General features: G+C 44.8%; 2 protein-coding genes across 6 annotated transcripts in view; one reads left to right on the top strand and one right to left on the bottom strand.

Moving 5' to 3' along the window:
- Positions 1–212: 212 nt before the first annotated feature.
- Positions 213–16,476, top strand: LOC108938444 (golgin subfamily A member 2-like). The gene is made up of 27 exons (XM_029259716.1): positions 213–540; positions 3,105–3,227; positions 3,776–3,928; positions 4,361–4,410; positions 4,519–4,582; positions 4,679–4,735; positions 5,104–5,181; positions 5,569–5,607; positions 5,992–6,054; positions 6,186–6,279; positions 6,679–6,785; positions 7,884–7,942; positions 9,210–9,457; positions 10,872–10,942; positions 11,072–11,179; positions 11,688–11,775; positions 12,017–12,147; positions 12,256–12,474; positions 12,823–12,987; positions 13,063–13,263; positions 13,725–13,821; positions 14,004–14,092; positions 14,575–14,728; positions 14,952–15,110; positions 15,208–15,314; positions 15,756–15,909; positions 16,117–16,476. The coding sequence occupies exons 1-27, from the start codon at positions 493–495 to the stop codon at positions 16,365–16,367; spliced, it is 3,177 nt and encodes a 1,058-aa protein (XP_029115549.1). The 5' UTR covers positions 213–492; the 3' UTR covers positions 16,368–16,476.
- A 3,811-nt stretch (positions 16,477–20,287) lies between these two features.
- The window catches only part of LOC108938589 (dynamin-1-like), a 45,154-nt gene continuing 38,958 nt past the window's right edge, over positions 20,288–26,483 (bottom strand). The window contains exons 20-23 of one of the 5 annotated variants that reach the window (XM_029259401.1): positions 25,945–26,186; positions 24,911–25,114; positions 23,569–23,605; positions 20,288–20,593 (exon numbers count right to left, since the gene is read on the bottom strand). In XM_029259401.1, the coding sequence (XP_029115234.1) occupies positions 23,584–23,605; positions 24,911–25,114; positions 25,945–26,186 (468 nt within the window). In that variant the 3' untranslated portion in view covers positions 20,288–20,593; positions 23,569–23,583. Of the gene's footprint in view, positions 22,183–23,568; positions 23,606–24,910; positions 25,115–25,944; positions 26,187–26,483 lie in introns of all 5 variants that reach the window. The other 4 variants (XM_029259402.1, XM_029259403.1, XM_029259400.1 and 1 more) reach the window with 4 other exon arrangements.

Genomic DNA, 26,483 nt, shown 5'->3' with positions numbered 1-26,483 from the left:
TAGTAAGACTTTTGTTACATTGTGTAATGAATGAATGAATGAACCAGTGAATGAATGTTCTTTATGTCATAATATAGAAAGCGGCTGGTCTCCACTTAGACCTTTTTTCTACACTAGTATTGATGTATTGGAGGCATCCATCGGCGGTGGCAGTAGGGCCGGGGCCAGCAGCCGGTAATGTAGTGCTCAGGACTGACAGTTTACAGTCTGAAGAAGGTTCTCAGTTCAAATCCCACCTTGCCTGTAGTACCCGCGATCAAGCCAAGGTACTTGTCTTGAATAGATACAGTACGAGTAGCGTGCTGCATAAATGAGCAAATCATGACTGACCGTGTGTCGCCCTGGAGATACTAGATAGTTGCCAGCTACGAAAAGGTTAATAACAATGACGTAACACGCCCAGCTTCCCGACCGTAGCGCTCCTTCCCTCCCGGAGCTCGACGCTGGGCAGCTGAAAGGCTGCCGCTGACGTGGAGGCTCCGGACGGGCGCGATGGCGGAGCCGAGCCGGAACGCCAGGCTCTCTGCGGCCAAGAAGAAGGTACAGTACGGTTCGAGTGCTGCGCTTCCCGTTTCTGCGCTCACTACTATAGGCGCACACCTGCATTCCACCGCCACTTTCACACGTGTCATGTCGTGTGCCAGTGATTGAACAGTTTGAACACGACTGAGATTGTTCGGGTTTCCGGCCCGGGATCGGCGGAGCTGTTCGGTCTCCTGGCGCGAAGTGTCCCGCACAGCGGCGCTGCGGGACATGATCCGTCGACATCACGTCAGTTTCCCGCTGGAGCGCCTGGCCTGGCGTAGTAGTCAGAGTCTGCGTTCCTACGAGCACTAGACGAGTATGTGGTTGTTGTTGTCGTCGCACACAGGAACTAAGCCGAGGAATTCTAGAAAAGTCCACGAGGAGCCTTGTTTTGCAGCATTGACCGGCGTTCACGAAGGTGTCATGAGCACAAGTACCCTGTACAACTTGTACTATGACATTCGTGCTTGAGTGCTTCTCCTCAGACTATAGTCTAGAAGACAGCACAAATGAAATATATAGTACTACACAAAAAAAGCAATAAATAATGCCAGTAACAGTAACAGTAGAAATACTTGAAAGTGACAATGATGTGCTTGGAGGGATCAGTGCAAACTGTAGCTGCCAAAAGGTGGCAGAGAGTGAGTGTTGAACACTCTTACAGCAATGATGGGGTAAAAGCTGTTCCTGAACCTAGCGGTGCGGGTTCGAATAGACCTAAGGCGCTTTCCAGAGGGCAGAAAAGAGAAAATTGCCCACGCAGAGGGTGACTCTGATCCTCCATGATTCGCTCTGTGTCTTTCCGAGGCAGCGTGTGACGTTAATGTCACGCGCGCTGTGACGGCCGAATAAAAATGAAACGGCAACATTATTATTATAGCAGCAAAAGGGAAAAAAAAAAAGCATGCGTGCAGAGCAGTTTCTCACAGAAAGGTTTTATTTTAGATGCATGCAGTCTAGACTATGTTTTATTACAGCTTTGCAGTCTTCTGTAGGGAAGGCAACGCTTGTTCTTTCGATGTTGCTTCGCCTCTTCAGTGTTTGTCCTTTTCTAAGATGGTCAATAAACATCGGATGCGGTTCAAGTCATTGCTAAAACTGCGCTTTCGTGCTTTCAGTGGAGACTTGCTTTCTGTAATAGCAATTTTCTGGTCAGTCGACACGGGCCACCCACCCAAGCTACACGCTGGACATTTTCTCGGATGACCTCGGGCCTTTCATTCAGGTGCCTGAAGATGTAGTGTTTGGGAAGAAAGAATTTGGGAGTCATGAGGCCTTTTTTTTTTTTTTTTTTTTTTTTTTTTTTTAAATGGTGGCATAGTGTGAATCCACCTTTCCACATTAACAGTGAAACCATTCTTGCTTAATTAGTACTCTCCCCTCTCTTAAAATAACGTTCTGTTGTTAAGAAAATGATGGTGGTGCAGTGGGTTGGACCAGGTCCTGCTCTCCAGCGGGCCTGGGGTTCGAGTCCCGCTCGGGGTGCCTTGCAATGGACTGGCGTCCCGTCCTGGGTGCATCCCCTCCCCTTACGCCCTGTGTTACCGGGTAGGCTCCGGTCCCCTGTGACCCCATATGGGACAAGTGGTTCAGAAAGTGTGTGTGTTAAGAAAATGCTCAGGGTTGCATTTGATGCCATGTGATAGGAGGTCTGCTTTCTCAAGAACTGGAGGCATGGCAACATCTCATGGATGCAGAGCAATATTATTTTACAGTTGCCATCTTATGAGGGTATTACAGGTACGCGTCGTTTAATGTCCTTCCGTACAACATCCCGTAAGGTTATAATACGTTTATCTGATGCTTTTCACCAAAGGTTACGATATTTACCCATTTATACAGCTGGATAATTTTACTGGAGCAATTTTAGGGTAAGTACCTTGCTCAAGAGTACTACAGTCAGAGGTGAGACTCAAACCTCCAACCTCCAGGTCTAAAGGTAGTAGCTCTAACCACTACGCTACCCTCTGCCCCATAACAGTGGTGTGAAAACTCGATCGGGTAATGGAGCGTAGCAGATGTAAGCAGCCGTAGCGCATCTTCCCGCAATGCGTGTATTCTATGTAAACAAAGCAATTGTGCCGCCAGGTGTATAATGGTACAGTACATATCTATACATGATACTGGATAGCAATATTAAAGATCTATGTTACTGGTCAAAGCACGTGAGCATCATTGTGCTGAGGGGGGTACACTTCTGGGTCTGGTCCTGAATCCATGTCATTAACAATTTCTCCATAAGGTATAGGCACCTGTGGCATTTGTATAGTACTTATGATGTTGGCACAACGTCCAAATCGCCTAACGTCCTACTGGACAGAACGTATCCCGGACATGGGACATTAAGCCACGCGTGACTGTATTCTGATATTAATCATATTCGTCAATACTCCAAATACGAGCACATATGCATCTGAACGTACATGTTTGAGGATCCACAGAGGCCTTAATTTGGTTATTTCTTAATAACAAAATCACACCCAACCTTCTATGGAAGACCACATTCTGTTATACACTATTGATGCTATTATCCTCTACAACTATTTGTTATCCCTTGATCTTTTCTGGTGTGTTACCAGCTGAAGGAATTTCAGCAGAAGCATTACCCTGCATCCGAGAGGGCTGGAGTTAAAAAGAAAAGAAAGGTGATGGAAGAGAGCTCCTCGGACCTCCACTCTGAGGCAGAGCAGCCGCCTGATAATGTGAGTCCCTGCTTTCTGGTTTCTCTCCGCCCTCCTTGACTTTACTTAAGTTGTTTCCTGCATTCTCTTTAACTGCTGACATCACTCTCTACCCTTTTCCTCCTTCTTCTCAGTCTCGTGGTCCCCACTCATCTTTAGCCCAAGGAGATTCTGACGATTTCGGTGTCAGACTTTAGTCTCGCTAACGGTGTAGCTCTGCCTCTATTTCAGTCAAATCTGGTGAGGGCACATCTCCTGTGATTTATTGCTTACATCTTTGCTTCTTTAATTGTTTCTTTGCATGGTATTGCTGGTGGTCATTGAGGGCCATGATGAATTTTTCCTGTTAGGATTTTTTTGGCTAAATTTAATGGAGGCATCAAGTGATTTCATTATTCTCTACAGGCAGCCCAGAAGGTCATCAACGTGACCATTGTTCTGCAAACCTATCAGCATGTTTGTGGGCAAACATTTATTTGAATGCAAGCAAACCCTCTGTATAATGTGTGTTTACGCTTGTGTGACAGTGCGCACCAGTGTATTTCAGCATGTCGTCGTTTGATCCGCAGCAAATCTTTGCAGACGAGCTGAGAACGGATTCACAGCCTGGCCTTCCAGCTGACAACCTGTGTGAAAAGCCTTTCTATGACTGGCCTCCTCTGAATCGTGATAGCTGTATTAACACAGAGGATGAGCATGCCATTGACAGAACTACAGTTAAGGTCAGTCTCTGCTCACCATCAGGGTTGAAGCATTAAGACTTCATGGCATTGGCTTTTCAACTGTAAACGTTCACATTTTTGTCAGTCTTGTGTTTACTGAAGACGTTAATCGTAAGAACTAAAACTACCATTCAAAAGTCAACATGGGCAATGTTGGTATGAAATGAACTGGACAGAAGAGTGAAAGTAAAGCAACACACAAGTGTCCTACATCTTTGGGAGCTGCTGCAGAAGAGCTGGGTAGACATGCACTCTCATTTCCTTCTTTTTAACTTTTTCACCAAATGCCACATGAAGAAAGTAGTTTCCATTGAGTGCGCTCAGACTTCTGACTGATACTTTTGTATGAGTATTCCTTCCTTAATAGACTATAAGAGTGGTTATGTTTTAATTTCAGCTCTGGCTGCTTTTTTCCCCCCTCTCTCATAATAGAAAGTCAGTGAGGATACAGGCCACTCTGATAGTCAGACATCAGAAATCAGGTACGGCTTTAATGAACGTGGTGGGTAATAATACCGTACAGTTCCTTGCATGTGTGATTTGGTTTTTCTTTCACTTAACTAATGTTCATCTATATTTTTTGTTTGCAGATCTTTGTCATCCACAGAAAGCCTTCGTCAGATTTCAGAGAAGCTCAGTGGCCTGGTGTCTCAGGTACGTTTTCTCCCTGATGACTTTCACTGAAATAGTTCTGTATTTATGTTGGCAAACTTTGTGTCAATCTAAATCGTAACCATTATCTTATGACAGTCATCATCTTCGTATGGAATTACTGCCTCACCACCTGATGATGGAGAAGACCTTAAGGTAGAACACTGTGACTTGTCATTGCATTTTGTTGTGGTTTTTTTTTTTTTTTTTTTTATTTACCACTGCTCAGTCTGTCTCCTGGATGCTCCATGCCTTCTCTTTTGGGAAGGGCATGGCTTAGGGAAAGTTTCCCAATTTACCATTATAATACTACTTTCTAATCAACATTGCCATCTTGATTGAAACTATTGCTTCTGTTCTCCACTGGGTGTCTGCCCTTTGTCATGTAGTCTCAAATTTCCAATCTTTTCATGTCAATATTTAACCTGAAGAGAGATTTGGTATAATGTTGATTTCAGTTTTAAAATTTTAGCTTGCTTTTACTTATTCTGTATTTCCTCTTGTTCTGACTGATGGAACTCTAGCATCAAAACCAGGTGTTGGTTGGTGCCACCTCCAGTCTCCAAACAAACACTGAACTCACTGCAGAAGTTGAACAGTTGGTACGTGTGTGGGGGGGGGGGGAATGGGACCTGTTCGATGCATGATTTTCAACAGTTTCACCTCATTCTGTACCATCATTTTGGGCCTCACCACTATGCCTAATTTATGCCACAGATTTCCATCTATTCTGTAATTTAAATCAGCACACACTGTAGGTAACATGAAAACACATAACACTTTTTAAGTGCACCATTCAGTCCAGGCTGTTGCTGGTTTGTGGACCTGTGGTTTGGCCTGTGTACACAAATGTATGTGAAGAAGGAGTTATCATGGACTATGTTAATTATTTACACTATCAGCGATTAAATTGATCGGAAGTCAGTAATGGTTTTCTTGAGTAACTGCTGATGACACTAAGGTCCATATTCCATGTTCTGTTGATATAGACGCAGAAGTGCCAGGACCTCTCTGATCAGCTACAGAAGGTCAGTTGGGGAGGAATAGAGGAAAGCTGCATTCTCTTATAAAAGGATAAAGAGCATTTATATTTACATTGATTTATTTAGCAGTCACTTTTCTCCAAAGCAACTTCCAATGAGCTATATGTAGTGTTATGAGCCCACACACCTTATTCACCAAGGTGACTTACACTGCTAGATACACTACTTACACTGGGTCACTCATCCATACATCAGTGGAACACACACACACTCTCTCTGTCACTCACACACTATGGGGAACCTGAGCAGTATGTCTTTGGGCTGCATTTGGTTCAGTATTCCAGACCACATAAGTCTTGAGAACAAAAGAAATAATATCTCATTCTTTTCATTTTCTTTGATCTATGAATCTTTATGCTGTTTGTCTAGGAGCGTAAAGAATTTGAGGAGAGACTTGTGCAGGAGCAAGGGATCATGCGGGAGCAGCTGCAGGTGGGCCTGCACACGACTGAGAGGAATCTGCGGAGATGCTAATGTTGCAGTTACTGTGGAGACACTTTACCTGGCTCTGATTTGTGCATGCCAGTTTTTTTTAAAATCATTTTTACTTTTTCCCCTTTCAGGTCCACATTCAGACCATCGGGCTCCTGGTGTCTGAGAAATCTGAGCTGCAGGCCACTCTATCTCACACTCAGCAAGTCACTCAACAGAAAATGGGTATGAAAAACCCACACTTAACTTATGGTGGTATTACCAGGACAGGTTAGATTTATAGGTGTTTATTATGTTTGTGGAGGGGGTGCGGTGGCGCAGTGGGTTGGACCGCAGTCCTGCTGTCCGGTGGGTCTGGGGTTCGAGTCCCACTTGGGGTGCCTTGTGACGGACTGGCGTCCCGTCCTGGGTGTGTCCCCTCCCCCTCCGGCCTTACGCCCTGTGTTGCCGGGTAGGCTCCGTGACCCCGTAAGGGACAAGCGGCTCTGAAAATGTGTGTGTGTGTATTATGTTTGTACAGTATAATGGATAATAATGAACTTTAGAACATATGAGATGGATTGTTTGGTTTGCAACTACATTGTTTTTTGTGAGCTCATCAGCATGAGTTGGTGTAATCCACAGCGGAGGTGGAGGAGTTGAGCAGCTGCTTGCAGTCCACCAAACAGAGGGTTTCTGAGCTGGAGAGAACCCTGTCCTCTCTTTCTGCGCAGCACAAACAGCTGGAGAAGGTGGAGTGTTAGCATGTGCCTAGTTCAGTAGTCTCTGTGTAACACATAAAATAAATTGCGACTGAAATAGCAGGTTAAGCGTAACTTCTTAAAATATTATGTTAACGTCAACAGAATCAGTGTTGTGTGTTTAAGTGAATTAATACGCAGAAAATTCCGTGTATTACGTAAGACCAGAATATGAAGTATCAGCTGAAAGCTTAGAATCTGAAGTTTCTGAAAGTAAATGTGTAAATGTGGACAAATTATGCATCAGTCCAAAGAGCAGGCTCACAGGTGTACAATTCTGTAAGCTACAGAGAAGACGGTAATGTAGGTAATGTAGTGGTCATCACCGTTGCCTAGCATTCAAGAGGCACAGTTTCAAATCCTGCTGCTGCTGTAGTACCTGTGAGCATGGAACGTACCTCTGGTAAAAATGACTCAGTTCTTTAAATTATTAAAAGATTGCTTAGAAATAGTTTAATATTTAAACTTAACTTTGAAAGTTACTTTGTGGAAAAGTCACGCCTAAATCGTTGAATTACAACAACATGCTATGAAGACATGCAGAGAACATGAAACAGCTGAGTTTGTCAGAGAAAAACAATAAACCACATGTACTATTCTTCAGTAGTAAGTCTCTAGATATAAGGGTTTTAGTTACAACTGAAAATCTTAAAATTCAGTATCCATCCATTTTCAGTAACTGCTTGTCCTGGTCAGTGTCGCAGTGGTCTGGAGACTATCCCAGAATCACTGGGTGCAAGACTGAGGGAGGTACACCCTGGACAGGACACTAGTCCAGGGCAGGGTAGCTGCAGACACACACACTACAGGCCGTTTAGAGTCACCAGTCCACTTGAACTGCATGTCTTTGGACTGTGGGAGGAAACCAGAGCACCCAAAGGAAGCCCACACAGACACAGGGAGAACATGCAAACTCCACACAAACTGAGCGGATTCAAACCTATACCTAAACAGCTCAGGTGCTGTGAGGCGGTAGCACTACCTGTGCTGCCCTAAAAATGCACTGATGAAAGGTAATTCAAACATGGTGTATAATGTTAAGCCCTGCCATTCATTGTAATTTTCTGAAGGTTTGTTCTCTGTCTGTAGAGATCTAAAGAACTCAAAAGAGAGAATGACAGCTTGAAACTTAACCTGCAAAAGCAGAAGTGAGTATTTTTCATGAGTCTGTATGTAGAGGTGGGTAGAGTAGGCAAAATCTGGCACTGTAGCTTTATAAAAACAATTACTTCAGCCAAAGTACCTACCCAATAGCTGCTTTCGTAAAAGTAAAAAAATTTCAGGTGAAAAATTACGGAAATATCCAGATGCTTTGATTCAAATACTTTCTAAAGATTGGAGCGAAGTAGCAATGTTACAGTATATGTATATGTATTTAATAAATTAAATCTGCTGTTCCACTAAAATTTGATGGTTTGTCACATTCTGTGACCTTCTTTTACTTAGTCAGACTAGCTAATAGTTAATCGAACTAGCTTGTCAATGAAGGTAGGACAAATATAAATACAAAAAAAACTGTGAAGGTGTTAACCCTTTGCAGTAGTAACACACTGTCCATATATTAGTGCTTAATACATTACATGTGATTGCCAGTGTAATATGTCATATTCCATAGCTGTCGGTAATGTAGCGGTTAAGGATGGTGATTTGTAAACTCAAGACTGCTATTTTGAATCCTGCTCTTGTCACTGCTGTACTGCTTTCAAGCTCTGCGTTTACTCTAAGTTCTTCAGCGTAAACATGCTGCAGTTTTTCATTACCATAGACCATTTTCACCTTAAACTGACCTGCACAGTAACTGCTCTGTTATTCTCAACCTAGATGAATTAGTCAACAGATGGACAACAATGGCAAAATGAGGAGAAGGCAGCTGACAGTGAGGGGATGCAGGAAAGGTGACAATTTGTTTAGGGGAAAACTGTGATTGAAAGCTGGCAATGATTGGTGGGTTCCACAGAAGTGACAGTGGTGCAGTGCTGCTAATGGTTACAAAAATTAGCTGGATTGCATTAAAACACTGTGACTGACAGCTGACAGTGGACAATAATCTAGTAGTTAGCTGATGATGAGGAGTTGTCGGTAATTAATCACGGTAAAAGATGACGGATCATTAGTTTCAAGGCAAGTTTAAACACCGCCTGGTAAAAATTTAAAAAATTGAGAATACAGTGAAAAGAAATGTAAAAGCACTAAAGATGAAAGTTTTTTTTCAGAAATTTGCTTGAGTATAACTAACAGATTAAAAGTACTATGTCTCTACCCATCTCTGCCTGTGTAATCCATGTTTGTACTGATTACTGGAGCTTCCACATTTTTTGAGTCTACGCTGATCTGCTCTTTCTGTAGTGAACTCTAAGTATCTCTTGCCACTTCTAGACTTGACTTCTGATTCACGGGTATCTGTCTTTGCCACAGAAAGGATGAGGCGAAGCAGCAGGCCTCTGCGCTGAAAGAGCAGTTTGAGCAGAGCATGAACCAGAGCTCCGTTGATGAACTCCGCGAGAAGCTCGAGAAGGCTGAACTCATGATCCAGCAGGTAGAGCGCAAGCACCATCCATTCCACAGCCTGCCCTGGAGTACTTTCAATGCATGGCAGTACTTTCAGTGGTCATGTTGCTTATGCTCTTTTCTCTTCTTATTATGTTGCTTTGTCGTGGTCAGTTGTGGGTATTAACTCTAAAGGGTACACTGGCTGCTCTGACCTGTTTGTTATCATCTTTTCCATCGAAGGATGTTGGTCTTAGTGTGAACATATGAACTCAACACCCAAAATAAGCATTAAAAAAACATCTCCTTGTAAGTAGTCATTCTTTTGTGATGTAGTTATTCATTAGCTTGGTAGCTTTGTTACGCTCTGCTTGCTTTCTAACAGGAACATCAGTATCAACATTGGCCATGAAATATCATTGAACTCACTAAGAGAAAATTCAGCTGGCTGCGGTAAAGTAGTTGTATAAATCGTTTTCAAGCCTACGCGACCTATTGTTCGATTTTGATGTCTTAGAAGAACCGGCTAGACAAGCCATCCAACTTACTGGTCAACTGTCTGTGTGAGATGTTGTCAGTTGGAATAGGTGCCAGGATAGGGCATCACTTTTAATGCTCAGTTCTGTTTATAAGGTATAGCTTATCAGTATAGGCAGCTGGACAAGCTGACCACCTCATTGCGTAGCTCTTTGCGAAGAGTAATGCTAGTTGACATATCCAGCTGAGCATGACATCTACCGCAATGGTCACCTCTGTTTAAGACATGGCCAGTTAGTATACGCAGCCAAGCACCCCCCTCCATCTTAATTTTCAGATCTTTGTATGTATGCTGAATATCCTGCTTGTATAGCCAGCTGAACACACCTTCCACCATATTAGTCATTTCGCTGTATGTTGCAAAGCTATTTAGTCAGCTGAACACGTCGTCCTCCTTTATTGTCAGCAGTTTGTATAGCCAGCAAAACATGACATGCTCCTCATTGGTCAGTGATCTCTGTGGGGCAAAATCGGCCCATATAATCAAATGGACATGTCATCCACTGTACCGGACATCTCCCTATATAGGATGAAGCAGGTCAGCATGGCCAGCTGAGCACAACTAGCTCTTTGTGTAGTGCAAAAGTGGTGGTTGTAGCCAACTGAACACACCTTCTACTTTATAGGTCAGCTCTAGGTGAAAGATATAGCTAAACTACATTTGCTCAATGCTTTTGTCCAAAGTGATTTATGGTCATTTACCCATTTATACAGCTGGGTAATTTTATTGGAGTAATTCAGGGTAAGTATCTTGCTCAGTGGTACTATAGCTGGAGATGGGATTCAAACTTGCACCCTTTGGGTTCATAGGCAGGAGTGCTTACCACTACGTTACCAGCTATCCCTGAATATGATACTTAAGTCATTTTTTTTCACCTGATCCTTTTTACTTTTGCTCAGTTTTTAGATGAGTGCTTTTTCTTCAGTAATTCCCTTTGAAAGTAATGGCTTTACTTTGACTTTTTAATGATTTTAAATACTGGTCGCTCCTCTGATCACTATTCACCAAATGATCACACAACAAGGCTTTCCCCCATGTCTTCCTGCCCCCAGCTCTCCACCATCCAGCAGACCCAGCTGCTCCCAGAGGAGAAGTTGTGGTTTCAGGCCCAGATTGCATAGGTGTATGGAGCAAGACAGATCAGCACTGATCTGGGCTGTGCGTAGTAGATGTGTGATGGCATAATGTCATCTGAAAACATGTCCTGTGTGGTTGTTTCTTACTGTGTGTGGCCCTCATAACTGTGTTTCAGCTCCAAGAGTCTCATTTTCAGCTGCAAGTGGAGAGAGACCAGTATGTCACACAGATGCAAAAGGAAGGACAGGTCTGGAAAAACAACACTGAACATCTGCTCTCTCAGGTATTGATCTTCTGCAGAGGGTGTTACTTTTGACTCTTTCTCAGGTCCTAATTGCCCTATTAAGGTAAATATTGAGAAGGTAAATCACCTGACCTGGTGTTTCATCTGTATACAAAGTGCAGCTAGAATCATGTGAGAAGGCAAATGGGGGATATAGGAAGATGCAGAACAGTCAAGAAGAACAAACTCACGTTCCTTGATGCAGCAGTGCAGGTGTATGCTGAAATTAGAAAACAAAAAAAGCAACAAACAAATTGAAAATCTAACCCAGCCATGATATCTCTGATTCAATACTGTCACACAAAAAAACAGTCCAAAAAGAAGAGAAACTTTCAAAAGCTTTTATTAAACGTACAGAGTTAACGCACATATCTTACAAAGTGTATTTTAAATCCTGCATGGTGCAAGTGCATTTCACACGTTCACACGACTCCGCTTTACCACAACTGTGCTGTTTGTGTGAATGATGACATATCATGTGTCCTGACCTCCTTTGTGGCCTACTCAGGTTTCCTTGCTGTCAGAGGAGAGGGACAGCGGTTTATCGCACATCCAGGAGCTGAAGGCTCAGATCACAGAGCTGAAGAGTACTGCTGGTACGAGAGTGGCATGGAGCATTTTCTTGGTCCTTCCTACCCTGACCACAGTGTGCTGAAGCACCGTACACCTGTACGGAAGCCATGCTCACATACATGTACTGAATCCACTTGGAGAAACGTGAGCTTTGGTGTCTTTTTATGAATCTAATTATACCTTGTAGCTTCCTCTGCATAAACCTGGGAGTCACATCCCATGAGGAATAAGTTCTGACTGAGATCTATGTTCCTGTGTCCGCAGCCGTGGTGACCAAGCAGGCAGAGAGTCGTCTTCTGCCTGTGAGTCCTACAGAAGAAGAGCTATCCCTCCAGCAAGCCCTGAAGTCCATGGAGCAAGAGAAGCTCTCACTGCACTCCCAATACCAGGCACAGGTCGCCATGTTCTCGCTGTGAAGCTCGCTGGTCATTGCATGTCCCGTGATTTCCTCTGTCCTCATAACCTCATCACTTGTCCTCCTCCCTCCTGTCCTCCGTCCCCAGGTACAGGATAATGAGCAGTTGTCTCGACTCTGTCAGGAGCAGGAGGTACGTTTAGAAAACCTGGAACAGGAAGTCCGACTGCGGGCGAAGGAGGCAGAGGACTGCCGTCGCGTCCTCGAGGAATCCCAGAGGGACAAAGCCAGCGCTAGTGAAGCACTGAGCCACAACCAGGAGCTGAAGGAGCAGCTTGCCGAGCTGCAGAACGGCTTCATCAAGCTGGTGGGAACCAGACCGGAGGGGGTCCCAAGCTGGGAATTGCCCAGTGCTACACATTCTGTTGGTCACTGAAAGCTCCATGTTTAATCTGTGTCCAGTTAAACACATATCTTGTCTGTAGCCATGTGGGCAGAGTACATTTCTGAAAAATAGGAATGGTTTCTCTGCATGTCAGCATGTTGCATGTTGTTTTTCTGGGCCTTTTTTGTTGAATGTTGACGTGCTTGTCATTGCATTGAGAGTCGAGCTAAACAAATGAGTGAATCATGAAAAAGCTCAGCTGGGAGCATCACTTTGGATCACGACGTCTAATTGGGAGCTTAACAATTATAATGTTCGTCCTGCTCTTAGTCCAATGAAAACATGGAGCTGACGATTGGGCTGCAGTCAGAGCAGCATGTGAAGAAAGAGCTGGCTCGAAACGTGGGCCGGCTGCAAGAGGAGCTGCGCCTTGTCAAAGAGCAGGTGATTGCCGTGTTCTTCCTGTGCGGTGAAGAGCCTCCCGTCGTTTACCCGGTGATGCTGCTGTATCCCACGTAGTCTAGGCTGAATTTAATGGACAGGTAGTCACTTCCTTTCTGTTGTATTCAGCTGGATGCCAGGTTGCAGGAGCTGCAGGTGGCCCAGGAGCGGGGTCACCAGTACCTGGTCCATCTGCACAAGTACGCGGCTGGTTACCAACAGCTGGCCGCAGAGCGGGAGGAACTGCGGCAGCGCCTCCTGCAGGAGACGCAGCTGATGGACAGGCTGCAGCAAGAGGTACAGGACAAGGCAGAGCTGGAAGAGGCTCAGGTGAGCAAGGCAGCGTGACAGACACACAAGTCATCCTGTTAAGTGCTTCAGGTCTTTACTCAGTTGGCTTGTTTTTTTTTTTTTAATGTGTTTGGACCATCAGCCAATGAGCAGTTTTGTTTTCCTTGTATCTGCCAATGAAGTGTATAAAGTATATTTTAAAATGGTATCTTCCACCCTTTGTACATCAGTAGTAAAGTCAGTATAATGAGAAATACAGTGCTTTTTGCATAAAGTGATACTATATAGTAATGTCATATGGAAATATATTTGTTAAATACAACAATTTTCAGGTAACATCTGTTAACCTTGTATTTTACATCAAGAACATCACATTAAGAACCACAGCAAATTCCTTGTGTACGTCAGCACACTCGGCCAATAAAACTCATTCTCATTTTAATAAAAGATATTTACTTTGAGCTCATTTTTGTCTGCTGTATCGTGATGTTACTGTACAGGAGAATCTGATGCAGTTGTCCAAAGGCCATGAGGAGACTGAGGTAGCTGTACAGGGCCCTCAGAGCAGTACAGCATTGACCACACTCAGAGATCAAGGTGTGTGTGTGCGTGTGTGTATCAGTCAGCTGTCTGTAGAGCACCTCACTGTTCTGTAGTGCTGTAATAATGCTGCCTGAATTGTGACCAGTAATTTGAGGTAACCTGGTATTACTGTCCTGTATACTTACCTTTGCCAACTGTAGCTATAGCTGTCTACCTACTGTGTGTCCTTCTTGCAGGCGATGGGTTAGAGAGTCAGTCCTTTCTAGAAATGTTTAAAAAGCCCTGTATTACCATCCCAGAAGAGCTGAGCAGTAGAGAAGAGTTGGTAAGTTAACATAGTACAATCACACCTTAGGCTTTTTCCTGCTTTACAAGGAAAAAAAGTAAAAAAAATGATTTCTGTATGTGAATACCACCACAGGACAAATGAGCTCACTAGTGAGCTGGATGAGCCTCTCCTGAGAAACTAATGACACCCCAGCCATTGTCTCAGCATCCCTCTCTTGCTCAGTTCCTACGTGTTCTGTTGTCCATTAACATCTCAGAATGATCCCATTTTTTTATAAAGGTTAATTTTTCTGTTTCTTCTTTTTATAAGCAATTATAATGCATTTTTGCAATAATATATATTTATTATTATTGTTGTTGTTGTTCAGTGCAAACAGAATTCTGTGCTCTACCTTTTCATTGCATGCTGCTTCTGCTAACATAACTAATCAGCTGTCAGTAGATCCTGTGCACGGAAATCCCCGGAAATGAATGAGTGTATGAAATGTGCCAGCTGAATGTGCCCTCTGTGTGATTCAGGAAGAGTTCTTGCAGTCCACCCTGTCTCGAATGGTGGAGGAGAGAGACAAGTTGAGGCAAGAGCTTGAGGAGCAGAGGAGGCTGCACCATGTTGCTGTCCAGCAGGGGGCAGCACCGAGCCTGGCCCACCGGCACAGCCCGTGTACACGCACAGGTGAGAACTTTCTATGACAGGCACCTCTGAACTTCTAGGGTACGTCAACAAGAGATAACTGCCCTTGGATTAGTATTTAAAAGATGGCCTTATATAAATAAGTGCGTTTCTCTACGGACGTTTATTCCCTGCAAGATCGTGAATATGGAGGCTGATACGAGGGTACCAGCCCTTTTTTCTGCCAGGGAGTGTTTAGCTTTGTCCTGCTCGCGCTTGGTTGCAGATGCCGTGCAGATGGAGGTGTATGAAGCCCTCAAGGAGACCATGGAGAAGCTGCAGCTGCGCTTCAGAGCTGTGATGCAGGAGAAGGCCGACTTGAAAGAGCGACTGGAGGAGCTGGAGCACCGCTGCATTCAGCTCTCTGGAGAGACGGACACAATTGGTGAGCAGCAGCCCCCTGAAGTTTCCCACCCACCTTGGGCTTCTCTGCTGTACTCTAGCTACCCTGCTGATTGTGTCTGTGCACCTGTGATCTCCAGGGGAATATATTGCCCTGTACCAGAACCAAAGAGCCTTAATGAAGCAGAGAAACACAGAGAAGGATCGATACATCAGTAAGCTGGCCAAAGAGAAGGAAGACATGAAGGTAAAATTTAGTAGTACACTGTACCCATCATTGCTTTTATATCTAAGACAACTCGGGAGGCATTTTTAGGGCTTGGAAGGTATCACAGTGATTAGAGATTTCATCTTGTGGTCAGAGGGCCTTAGTTGGAATCCCCACTCCTTTTGTAGTATCTTGATTGAGGTACTTGCCAGGATTTGCTCCAGTAAAAATTACCCAGCTGCATAAAAGGGTAAATAATTAACAGCAGTATTATTAAACAAACTTAACATGGTAAGTTTCTTTAGGGGAAGAGTGAGCTTAATGAATAAATAAAAAGAATAATCTTACACAGAACTGGGAGTGTCTGGGAAAATTCTAGCATTAGCATATGACAGAAATGGGTGGAAAAACAAGGTTAAAGTGAATGTACTTGAGCAGGGTTGGTTCCTGCCTTGTCTTGACTTTCCTGTAACCCTGAAGGTGAAGCTGGCAGAGCTGCAGGAGCTTGTTGAGCGTCTGGTAGGAGAGAGGGACTGCCGGCACAGTGGCTCCTTCAGCGATCCTGACCTACTGTCCAATACCATGGAACCGGAACTTGAAGAGGACGTAGAGCCGAGGACTACCCATCCACCAGGTATACGGACATCTGTCTTTCAGTCTCTGAATGGATTTGAACCGACATGGAAGTGCTGTTTTCTTCTTTTCTTAGATTCCCAGTTGTAGGTTCTCCAGATTAAAATTTCTTTATGGCTGAAAGTTCTGGGATGAGTTTAAAAGATGAAGAACTTATTCTTATCAAAGCCCTGGCTCTTTCTTCCCTTATTGTCCTTTCCATGACCAGTGGCCTGCTTTGAAGAGTATGCAGGCAATCAAACTTGTTCTCACTCCCTGAACTCAGCACTGGATCCAGTGCCCAAGAGAGAGCAGATAAAACAAACCGAGAAGAACGGAACTACCAGGCAGATCATGCAACTGCTGCGGGAGATCCAGGAACCTCAGACCGGCAGTGTGCCCTTCCCGGGCATTAACCCCAGCATTCCTTTCTTCTACCGACCTGATATACACAACCAGGTTAACATTCTGGTGATGTGAATTCCATCCTGCAAAAGTGTGGAACCTCCTGGTCCCAGTGCAAGGGTAGCTCCTGCCTGGAAGAGGAATACTGTGTAGTCGTGTTTGATGCAGGGCTACATGGGTCAGCACAACCAATACGTTTGGATTATTGTATCTGCCCTTTTAAACCTGATAGTACCTTTTCCCCTTCTACTAATAACTCTTCTGATACTACTTTATGCTGAATGGTTGAATGGGATATTATGAACCAAAGTGCTGTAAGCAATACTCAAGCTTCCTCAGTAGCTCGAAGTGTGCTCTCCCATCAAAGCTCAAAATTGAATAAATTTACCCAGCTGTATAAATGGGTAAATCATTGTAATCCTAAGGTTCTTAATTGCTTTGGAGGAATGTGTCTGGTAAATATGTAAATGTAAACGCATGGAGTGAGATTCACTTCAGCTGTTTCTGAGAAATGATTGCATGTCCAGAATTGCTGATACGTAACTGTGTGACAGACGTTCAGAATTACTGCCGGTCTCTGGTCAGAAAGCTGAGCTACCGAAGACAGCTCGGAAGATTACACTTTTAAAGTCCAGGACTCATGGCACTGATACTGGTCCTATCTAAAATGTCATCTTTCAATACCCCCATATCTGCAGTTTCACTTAACCACAGATTACCGCAGTCCAGAAAAATGAAATAGAAAATTCTAGAAATACAGTAAACATTCATAATTTAAATTGCACTATTCTAAGTAGCATGATGAAATCTCGCACCCTTCCTGCCCGGGACGTGAATCATCCTTTTGTCCAGCGTATCCACGCTGTACAGGCTCTAAGCTGCCTGCCCGTTTAGTAGCCATCTCAGTTATCAGATGGACTGTCACAGTATCACAGCGCTTGTCTTCAAATAACCCTTATTTTGCTTATGATAATATCTTATTGTGCCTAATTTATAAATTATGAGATGGGGTCAAGAAAGACACACAGGCAGTGCTCACGATGAACATTTATTAGAACAGGGGTTTTCAGACTTTTTAATTCCAAGGACTCTCGGATATGATGATTCCATGCAGGGGACCCCTTTGCCTAAAATATAAAGGAAACTATATATTTTTACGTGTAAAGACTTTCATATAATGTAAAGACATATTGTAATTCATATTACATAAACGTACATCTGAAATGCTGTTTCAGTAACAGTTTTCTTTTATTATTTGGAAACTCACTATAGCCAATAATAATTCTCACAATTATCTGTAGTTTTTTTGTATTTCTGAAAAATTGGAAAATATTTACATTAACTGGACAGGGTACCTTTTTTCCACAGTATTAAGGAACCACTCTTATAAATCACAAAACTATATATAGATTTGGTTTTTAACATCTTTAGGTTAAAAAATAAATTATGTAATGATCTTACTGTAATTTTTTTTTTTTCCTGTCAAGTTTTCCACAGAACCCCTAGCTTCTTCTTGCAGACCCCAGTATGAAAACCCTTGTATTAGAACACCGGCACACAGGAACATAATGCTCTCGGTCCAAAGACCCCTTTTCCTCAAGGATGTGCACCTCAAGCCAGCCTTCCCAGCCGACTTAGCACTCCCCCACACTTTCTCCCGTTCCACTGGCAAACATGGTCACCCCATTACATTCCCTGTACGTCTCTGCAGTGGTTGAACACTTTATTCCAAATTTCCTACAATAGACCCATTTTCTCGCCCAAACTCACGGTAACATGGGTCTTTACAGTATGTATAGTATATAGTTTCAGGCATCTGCTGGGGGGCTTCAAACTTTTTGGGAACTTCTCACACAGCGACAGACAAGACAAATAAAAAGGTTGGCTATACAATACCAGCAGTAGATTAAACTGTAGCTTCTCTGAGCTTTTTGTAATGTCTGAAGTGCATTATTTTAGTCTTTTTGCATCTAAGCTCAGCTGTTAATAGCAGGAGTAAACAGTCGCGCTCGATAATTAATACCCAGCTTTTCTACGTAGACTTTCTCAAAGAACACTTTTTACATAACTCTTGAACATTTATACTCCAGAACTTTCCTGTGTATTTTTCTGTTCGTTTTTCTTGGTGGAAGAGCTGATGCCAAGGAAACAAAAAGATGTTTTGTTGAAGAAATTATAACATAACATTTGAAGTGTAAATGTCTTCCTGGTTGTTCTTTGGTGTTTTGTGTTCAGAGTGTGTGGGGGAAGTACGTTTACGTCTAAATACTGAAATGAATTTGTGACGTAAAAATCTAAATAAGCCATGATAAAACACTGAGACACTACGGATTTAAAAAAACAAAAAAAAAAACCTTTTGGAAGAATATACCCTGTGTTTCCCCCTCAGTAAAATATGAAATCACTCACTTTTTAACACATTTTTTCCCATAAAACGCACATTCGGCAGTATCTCCCACATAGACATTTTATTTCCTTACAAAGTAACATCTTTGTGTGGAACTTGTCCAGGAACAACGATGAGCAAAGCAACAAGTGTCAGCAGTGTTTCTTCCTAATTCAGCAGGAAGAATTACACGATTCCCTCGACACCAAACATCACTTTCCTGCTCAGGGCAAACAGTAAGACAGAGACTCTTTCATAACTTTGTCTTATACATTTTTATTCGGTATTTTAATATATTTACTCTTGCACAACCACTTATTTGTAATAGTCATTGAATACTCATTATTCTTACAAGTCAACTAAACTAAACAGTGGAAGCACAATTTCCATAGATGCAACACAAAGGTACATGACGCATTTAAGATCTGTCCATCTTAATCTATGCATGTCTCATCTTCAATCGTATTACAGTAGTCACTGAAGAATTTAAGAGAGATGTTCAAAAGGGGACTGGGGCAATATGAAAACAGTGATGCTTTGTTCATTTACCAACAAACAAGGTCATATTACAACAATCACAAAGACTGAGATCACTGGTAGGGAGTCCTTAACCCCTTGTCATGTGAATATGAACGGAACAAATGACAAAAAGTGAAAGATCATATTTTTCTACACACTGACCAACCCTTACATTTCAACGCAACACTTCTAGTTATCCACTTAACAAGAGGAGAAATAAAAATCTATGTCAAATTATACTGAGTAACTGTTTTCCTATTAAATGTGGGATACTTAATATGTATTAACTAAATACATCATTGCCTGGTCAGAAAGAAGAACCCAACAAAGTGTCCACCCTTTTTTCAATCGGCACTTCTACAATGTGTCTGGTTTTAATGCAGTCAGCTTTACAAAAGCTTGCCGTGTAGATATTGCACTTTTAACGTAGACCCGCCTCCCTAAGGTACCGTTTGCTAAAGTGTGAGTGATTGACTGGCCCAAAGAAAGTGAAGACACGATTGTCTCTGGTAAGGCTGAAGACCAGGGCTTTGAAAGAAGTACAAATGCATACGGGACACCACAATCCAGCAAAAGAGATCGAGACTGGGGACTGGCAGAGGGAACGTGGCAGTTTGTCAAATTCTCCATTAGTCACAAATCACTTTAGTAGATTTATATGAACGCACACAGAGCAACATGCAGTATTTATCAGTACAACACACTAACACGCTGTAGTGACTGGCACAGTGACACTAAAGTCCCGCAGGTTAATGGTCCGGGGCTAATGTCAGATGGATGTGGGACAAAGACAGGAGTTTTCTACCCCAGGCTCTCAGCAGAACACCCTCAGCTGCCAGTTGCCCCACCAAGGAAGCCAAAGGTTTCGCTTCCCTGCTGGCAACTTGCGAGCTTGATTCATCATCGATTTAAGTTATTCAAAGACACAGGAGAGCTTTAATCCTTCATTATTTCCTCAGTATAATCATAGCAGCAGAGCTAATTAGATGTATTTCACTTTTCTTTTTTATGTAGTCTATATATTTCATAAGATATATAAAATATATCTTATATATATATATATATATATTATATATATATATAAGAGCATTAAGGGTGACTAGAGAGAAGAGACGTGGCCAAAGACAGGAGAGGTTAGCAATAGGCAGCGTGGGTAAAGAGGGGAAAGGAGGAGTCACTAGAGGGTAGGGGCAGGTCAAGAGGGGACAGTAGGGGGCAGAGGAAGACAAAGAGCGGAGAAATGGCGTCAGAAGCGAACAACGGCAAATACAGAAGGAAAAGGAGCGGTCAGTAGAAGGTGAAAAAAGGGAGCTGAGGAAAAGGTCGAGAGGACGGTGATTAAGAGTCAAACGGTGGATGGCTCTCGGGGTGGGAAGGGCTGCCCTTGCTTGGCCGGCTGAGAATAAAAAAAGGAGGAGAAGACAAAAATCGAGAAGAAATTAAGATTCCAATTCAAACACAACCAAGAAAGCCTGGGACAGCCGGAGAACGTGCCGTTCAAACCGGCAAGCTTTCACGTTAAGCATGTATGACAAGTTGTGCAGAAACAGTACACAAAATATTGCCTTTCCAGTTTATTGCTTTGATATAAGCCAGTCGGAGATGACACGTGCAGCTCTCTAGAGTTCCGCACTGCATGAGGGTTTTGCTTGTCCATCAGGGAGGTAGAGCAGAGACACAGTAACATGAAGGTTTATGCATCAGTACACCATTGTACTTGCTGGCAGCTTCCTTCCCATTTTACTCCCACTGAAAATACAGTAAGAAACAATGTTGCCTGATCTCGTACACTGGCTTATGACTTCCAGAATCGTGTTCGTCTGGGCAGTGGAAAGACAATAGCAGAAGACCATGCATTCCTTAATTCCTTCCTTCCACCGAAGGAAGTATGTTGCTCCAAAAACCAAGAGCTTGGCCAGAGAAGGCAAGGAGTAACAAAAAGAAAAAATAACCCTATAATAAAGTCAAAGACACAAAACCCATACAACACAGGAAGGAATAAAGCACATTTTTCCTTCACTCATCCTTCCTTTCTCCAGGAGGAAGTTACAAGTTTGGGGGTCATCGGTCACCTGAGAAAGATGGAGTGTTGCTTTGGCTACTGACTTTATAAGGGACCACGCGTGTGTGTGTGTGTGTGTGTGTGTGTGTGTTTGTGTGTGTCAGTGATTGAATGTGAGGGCGAAGATGGTAGCAGACGGAGACCACAGACAAGCAGACTTGCTTAATGAAAGCGAGACCCTTCCCCACGGGAGAACCCATCGAGTTGCAGTGATTGAAAAATGGCAGACACGGTACTGAGGCGGCGCAAGCACAACATGGGGGGGCACAGGTGGGGCACAAAGGGAACCAGCATGGCGGCAGAGCTACTGATTCCAGCGCCTTGTGTTTTCGTCTGAACGTGGACTTGTTTTGACTCGTCCAGAGATTAAAAAATGAATGAAAATCGCACAATAAATAAATAGCGGTGCCACAAGAAGTACACGGGCAAAAAGACATCCTTGCAGCTTAATATAGGACGTTTATCGTATAGATGAGTACTGTACACCTACAATAATGCGTACAGAATATAAGCTAGATGCGGCGTCAAAATGGTTACAGTACTTTTTAATATATTTGGCCATAATGCAAGATGATTTGTCAACCTTATCGTAAAACTCCAACACCGTGAATAAATATAGAAGAAATGTGCGTATACAACACCAGACAATGCAATGAAGAAGTTCTCGTTCTAACGTAATCGCGTCTATATTTCGTACAGCTTTATTTCCCTTTGTAACCGCCGAACGCGGAGAGGGAGGTGCGTGTTTATGCGGAAAGTGAGAAGGGCGGTGCGGTAGCTGGAGGACGAGGAGGAGACAGGGAGGAGATCTGGATGGGGAAGGGGGGGCTGTGTCCGCTGTCTGCCAAGCCCAGGGTTAGTGGTCTAAAGGAAAGGACTCTGTGGATCTGCTGGGTCGTGTTGGCGAGGCTGGAGCCCTCCTGCTGCGAGGAAAACCACAGGGAGGGAGAGACAGACAGACACAGACACAGACAGACAGGCACACAGTCAAGAACAACATGCTGACACCACCGTGATGTTCACCGAATACGGTCGGCCGGCGGACACGTACAAAACCGACACACGTACAAGCTCATGAAGGACTCGGCAGTTCTGTGTGACACCGTACAGACACCCATGCTACACAACAAATGTACAGTAATGTTATGTGTCATTGCGCCCTCAACTGGCGACTAGTCAGTCTCTGGCCCAATCGAAGTTCGGCGTTCAAGCTCGCCTTGATCATTTTTGGCAATTCATTTACGTCACGCACAGTCACTTGTTCCGCTACGGAATGAACGATTGCAGCAGAGCAAATGTTTCTTGAGCAAAGGATGGTAGCTTATGAGCATAACCAATGAAAAATTAATGTAACTTTGGAGAAAGACAGGTGCGGAGACAAGAGTCAAGTAGTCAAGAGCGCAGAGGGGTTCTACACCTTGGAGCCAGCTTAAGGAGGTGTCCATCTCGCCCGAATTCCAGAATTCATCTGTGCAAAACCCACTTTCTTTATTTCGCCTCTAAGTCTGCCCCCCACGATCGAAAGTGTGTTGATACCGTCTTCACTTTAACGTTGACGGACGTGTAGAGAGCGGCACTTTATTTGGATGGCCACGTCCCTGGCCTGCAAGCAACTAACTTAGCCCATGTTAAAGGTATGGCTGAGGCAGAGGGCTGCAATGACTGTGCTGCGGTAGCACGTATGGATTGGGATCAATACACATCGGATCCTCCGTTGCACTTTTTTGGAAGACAAATCTACACGCTGAGCCAGCCTGAAATGAACTCAGGTCTGCGAAGAGACGTTGAGGCAGTTTGTCTTCAAGGACGTTCCCACTAACAGCATAGACAAGGAAGGTTTTCGGTCTCGCATGAGGACCAAATCCTATGTGTCAGCACTGATTCTAGCGGTACCTCAACACAACTTCGTAAGTTGCAAAAGCAAAGGTAGTCAGCGACTCATCCTGTCAGCCGCTGCCCAGCGTATTCATCGGTGTCTGTGTTTGCTGTGCTTTGTGGGGGGTCCTCCGAAGAGCCCTTCCCGGTGATTCTGGAATTTTCCGGCACCGAGACGCCTCGAAATCTAGACGTGCCAGATTCCACCTGCCCCGCGCAGGCACAGAGGACGGACGGTGAGACACCAGGCTGTTGCGATGCTGTCAGAACCGGGATGACCCGAGGGTAACTGGTTTGGACAGATTGTTAGTTCGGTGTGTGTTTGTGTGTAACAAACCTTATGAACCCAACTGCTGAGGTTCATAAGGAACACAACCGTAGCGGCAGGCATGCAGAAAGACAAAAAAGTTATGCGATGACAGCACTGGACATACCATTAGCGTTAATCCTCATTGGTCACTGATTGTAATTCTGAAAAAATAATCATAATCAATAGGGTGACGGGTGAGGCGGTGCCAGGCGGAGCACGGCGGTTCCACGCCACTCGAGCGCCGCATGCATCTCAGCGATCTGCGCAGCAAGAATCTGTAAGTAGATCACACACACACCTGTCTTATCCGGCACGAGCCATTCTGCCTTCTCAGGATGGGGGATGTCGTGTTCCGAACACTTATTAATGTACACAAACGCACAACCGGACAGGCTTCCCGAAGGCCGCCGTCCCCCTCCCTCGCCGTTAGAGCAAGTCACTTAGAGCCCGGCTAGAGATGTGACAGAGGCGGCACGGTCTCTCTCCCGTTCTCTCTCGCGCTTGCGCTCTCACTCTCGCGCTTTTGTTCTCTTCTCACTCCTTGGTTAATTCTGAGGGTGTGGGCAAGCACAGCAGGCGTGAGGGAATTTGGACGGAGGCAAAAACGCAGCCAGAGACCGAGCGCCCGTCTGTGATGCAGGGTAAAAACGTGGGCGAAGGAGCGAGAGATGGGAAGAGGAAAACAGGGATGGAGGAGAGTAAATGAGAGATGAGCGGTGCGTGTGCGTTCGTGCGTGCGCGTGTGCGTAGTCGGGGTGGGCAGAGACGGGCGGTACCTATCGATCGTTATAACGGCGGAAGCGATGACAGCCTTTACCTCATAAACATACTGTAACTCTGTGGCAGCCATCAGTGATCGTAGCCAGCGTCGAATGTGGATACAGGAAGGTGGAGCCACACAAAACATGCACCAAAGCTTCAGTTTGATCAACTTAGATTCGCGACTTCATGTTTTGTTGTAGGCTTTACTGTCTACTGTGCGATGACCCGGTGGCGGTTCTGAGGAGTCAGTCCGGGGTCCTATCAATAAGCCCTATAGCTGTAGCACGGCAAGTGGGCTTTGTGTCCGTACGTGTGACATGTTTCTTTCTGCGCAGTCACGCTGTTGACTGAGAGGACGGGACGCCCGAATGGACAGGACACAACAGCAGGACCAGGTGAGGGACAGAGGGCTGAGACTTTGGGAGTTCTGCCTCTTCCACACTGATGTAGACTCTTTTTCATGAAGCTGCACACTTCCATCGCGTTATAGTAACTGCGCTGCTTCTACCTCCAGCTCCACGACTCTGACACTGCGCTATGATGACTTTAATAGATGCTGCATTACTTCCTGACTTGGATCTTAAACCAAAGCCTGTTTTTTGGTTACTATAATGCAGCTTCTGTAAGCCCCTTCCTGTGAAAAGTGAAAGTAGGCTCTGATCTCAGCCTCGCGGTCTGTTTGAACCCTTTCCGTTGTGACTCACCTGGGCACGCCAGGCGGAGCCCGGTTGGGTCGGGAAGGGACCTGCGGAGGCGGTCCTCCAAACGGGTCGGGGGAAGCCGCAGGGCGCGAGGGCACGGGGGGCGCCCCGGCGGAAGGGGGCCCGGGCGCGGCGCTCCGGGATCCCGGCCGAGCCGGTGGCCCCGGAGGGGCTCTTCGTTGAGGGGTGGGGCTGGACATCGGGGACCTGAGAACGTTTACATCAACGCGTGGTCAGCGGACAAGCCCAAGGACAGATGTTCGCTAGTCCCACAGCAGGGGGCGCCACCTCAGTACTCTTCCTCATCGGTCCCATTTCGCTCGTCTTACACAGGTTTTCCGTTTTACACTGCTGACAAATGCTACCGCACTGTTTCAGCTGTGCAGGAGTGAGCCAGCGTAGGCTCCTCGTGCAAAGCTGGAGTTGCTATAGGGTAGATGTGCTGTACTGCTCGAAAAGCTGTACAGTAACAAGTCACTAATTCTAATCCTATCACATCCATCACTTTTTGAAAGTTCATTTTAAATTGTAAGTAATAGTATAGTATATAGTATAACTTGTGTGATGAACGTTGGTGCATATGGTGACGGAAACAAACTAACTGTACTTAAGAATCACATATCTGCAGCTATGCCTCTTTCTCCTAATGTAATGCACACATTGTATTTTCTATGAGAGGTACATCGCTTTAGAGAAAACGCACACAGACTGTCTGAAACCGCTTGTCCCAAGGCAAACCGGAGCCTAACCCGGCAACACGGGGGGGGAAGGCCGGAGGGGGAGGGGACACACCCAGGACGGGACGCCAGTCCATTGCAAGGCGCCCCAAGCGGGACTTGAACCTCAGACCTACCAGAGAGCAGGACCCGGCCAAACCCGCTGCGCCACCGCGCCCCCCTAATAAATGTAATAGTAATAGAAATATTAATAGTAAAAGTAGTCTTAGTACAAACAGTACTGTGAATAATACCGTCCTTTGCACCGGGCTATAACGCCTGACATTCTCCTCTGTGATCTACTCCGTTCAGGCTCTGTACCTGCGGCCGGACGGCCCCCCCTGGACCTGCAGCCAGGAGTCGTCCACAGGCGGGGGCAAGGCAGTGGAAACGGTGGAGGTGCTGATATCGCCAATGATGTTGAGCGCCTCGCGCAGGGCATGGTACATGCGCAGCATCTCATCGCGGTGCTGCGCCTGCTCTGCCGACTCCTCCATCAGGGTGTTCTGGTCTCCGCATGAATAGAGACATGCCAGCAGCTCTGAGTGGATGAACTCCTTGGTCTGTGGACGAGGGCCAGCAGGGTGTTGTGAGGAGACACATAAAGAGAGAATAATGAGGAGTTAGTGAGTAACAGAAACGGATTGCAAGTACCACAAGTGGTCAACAAATAACAGCAGGGGATGGTGAGTAACAGGAGGGGACCATGAATACCACAAGCAGTTAGTAAATTATGGGAGGGAACAGTGAGTAATAGAATCAGATAGGTAATAAAGGCAGAGGAGAGTAAAATATGGAAAAGGTTAGCGAATAATGGGAGGGAGTAATAAATAATAGGAGGTGGTAGTAAACAAGAGGAG

The sequence above is a fragment of the Scleropages formosus genome, chromosome 17, assembly GCF_900964775.1.
Source record: "Scleropages formosus chromosome 17, fSclFor1.1, whole genome shotgun sequence".
NCBI lineage: Eukaryota > Metazoa > Chordata > Actinopteri > Osteoglossiformes > Osteoglossidae > Scleropages > Scleropages formosus.
Note: the sequence above shows the minus strand (reverse complement) of the source record. Positions and strands in the feature narration are given on the sequence as shown.

Excerpts from the sequence above, each read along its gene's own strand:
- LOC108938444 (XM_029259716.1), top strand. The coding sequence starts at position 493 with ATGGCGGAGCCGAGCCGGAACGCCAGGCTCTCTGCGGCCAAGAAGAAG. Across the intron at positions 4,411-4,518 it reads AGTCAGACATCAGAAATCAG|ATCTTTGTCATCCACAGAAA; the intron begins GTACGGCTTTAA and ends TTTTGTTTGCAG. Across the intron at positions 4,583-4,678 it reads TCAGTGGCCTGGTGTCTCAG|TCATCATCTTCGTATGGAAT; the intron begins GTACGTTTTCTC and ends ATCTTATGACAG.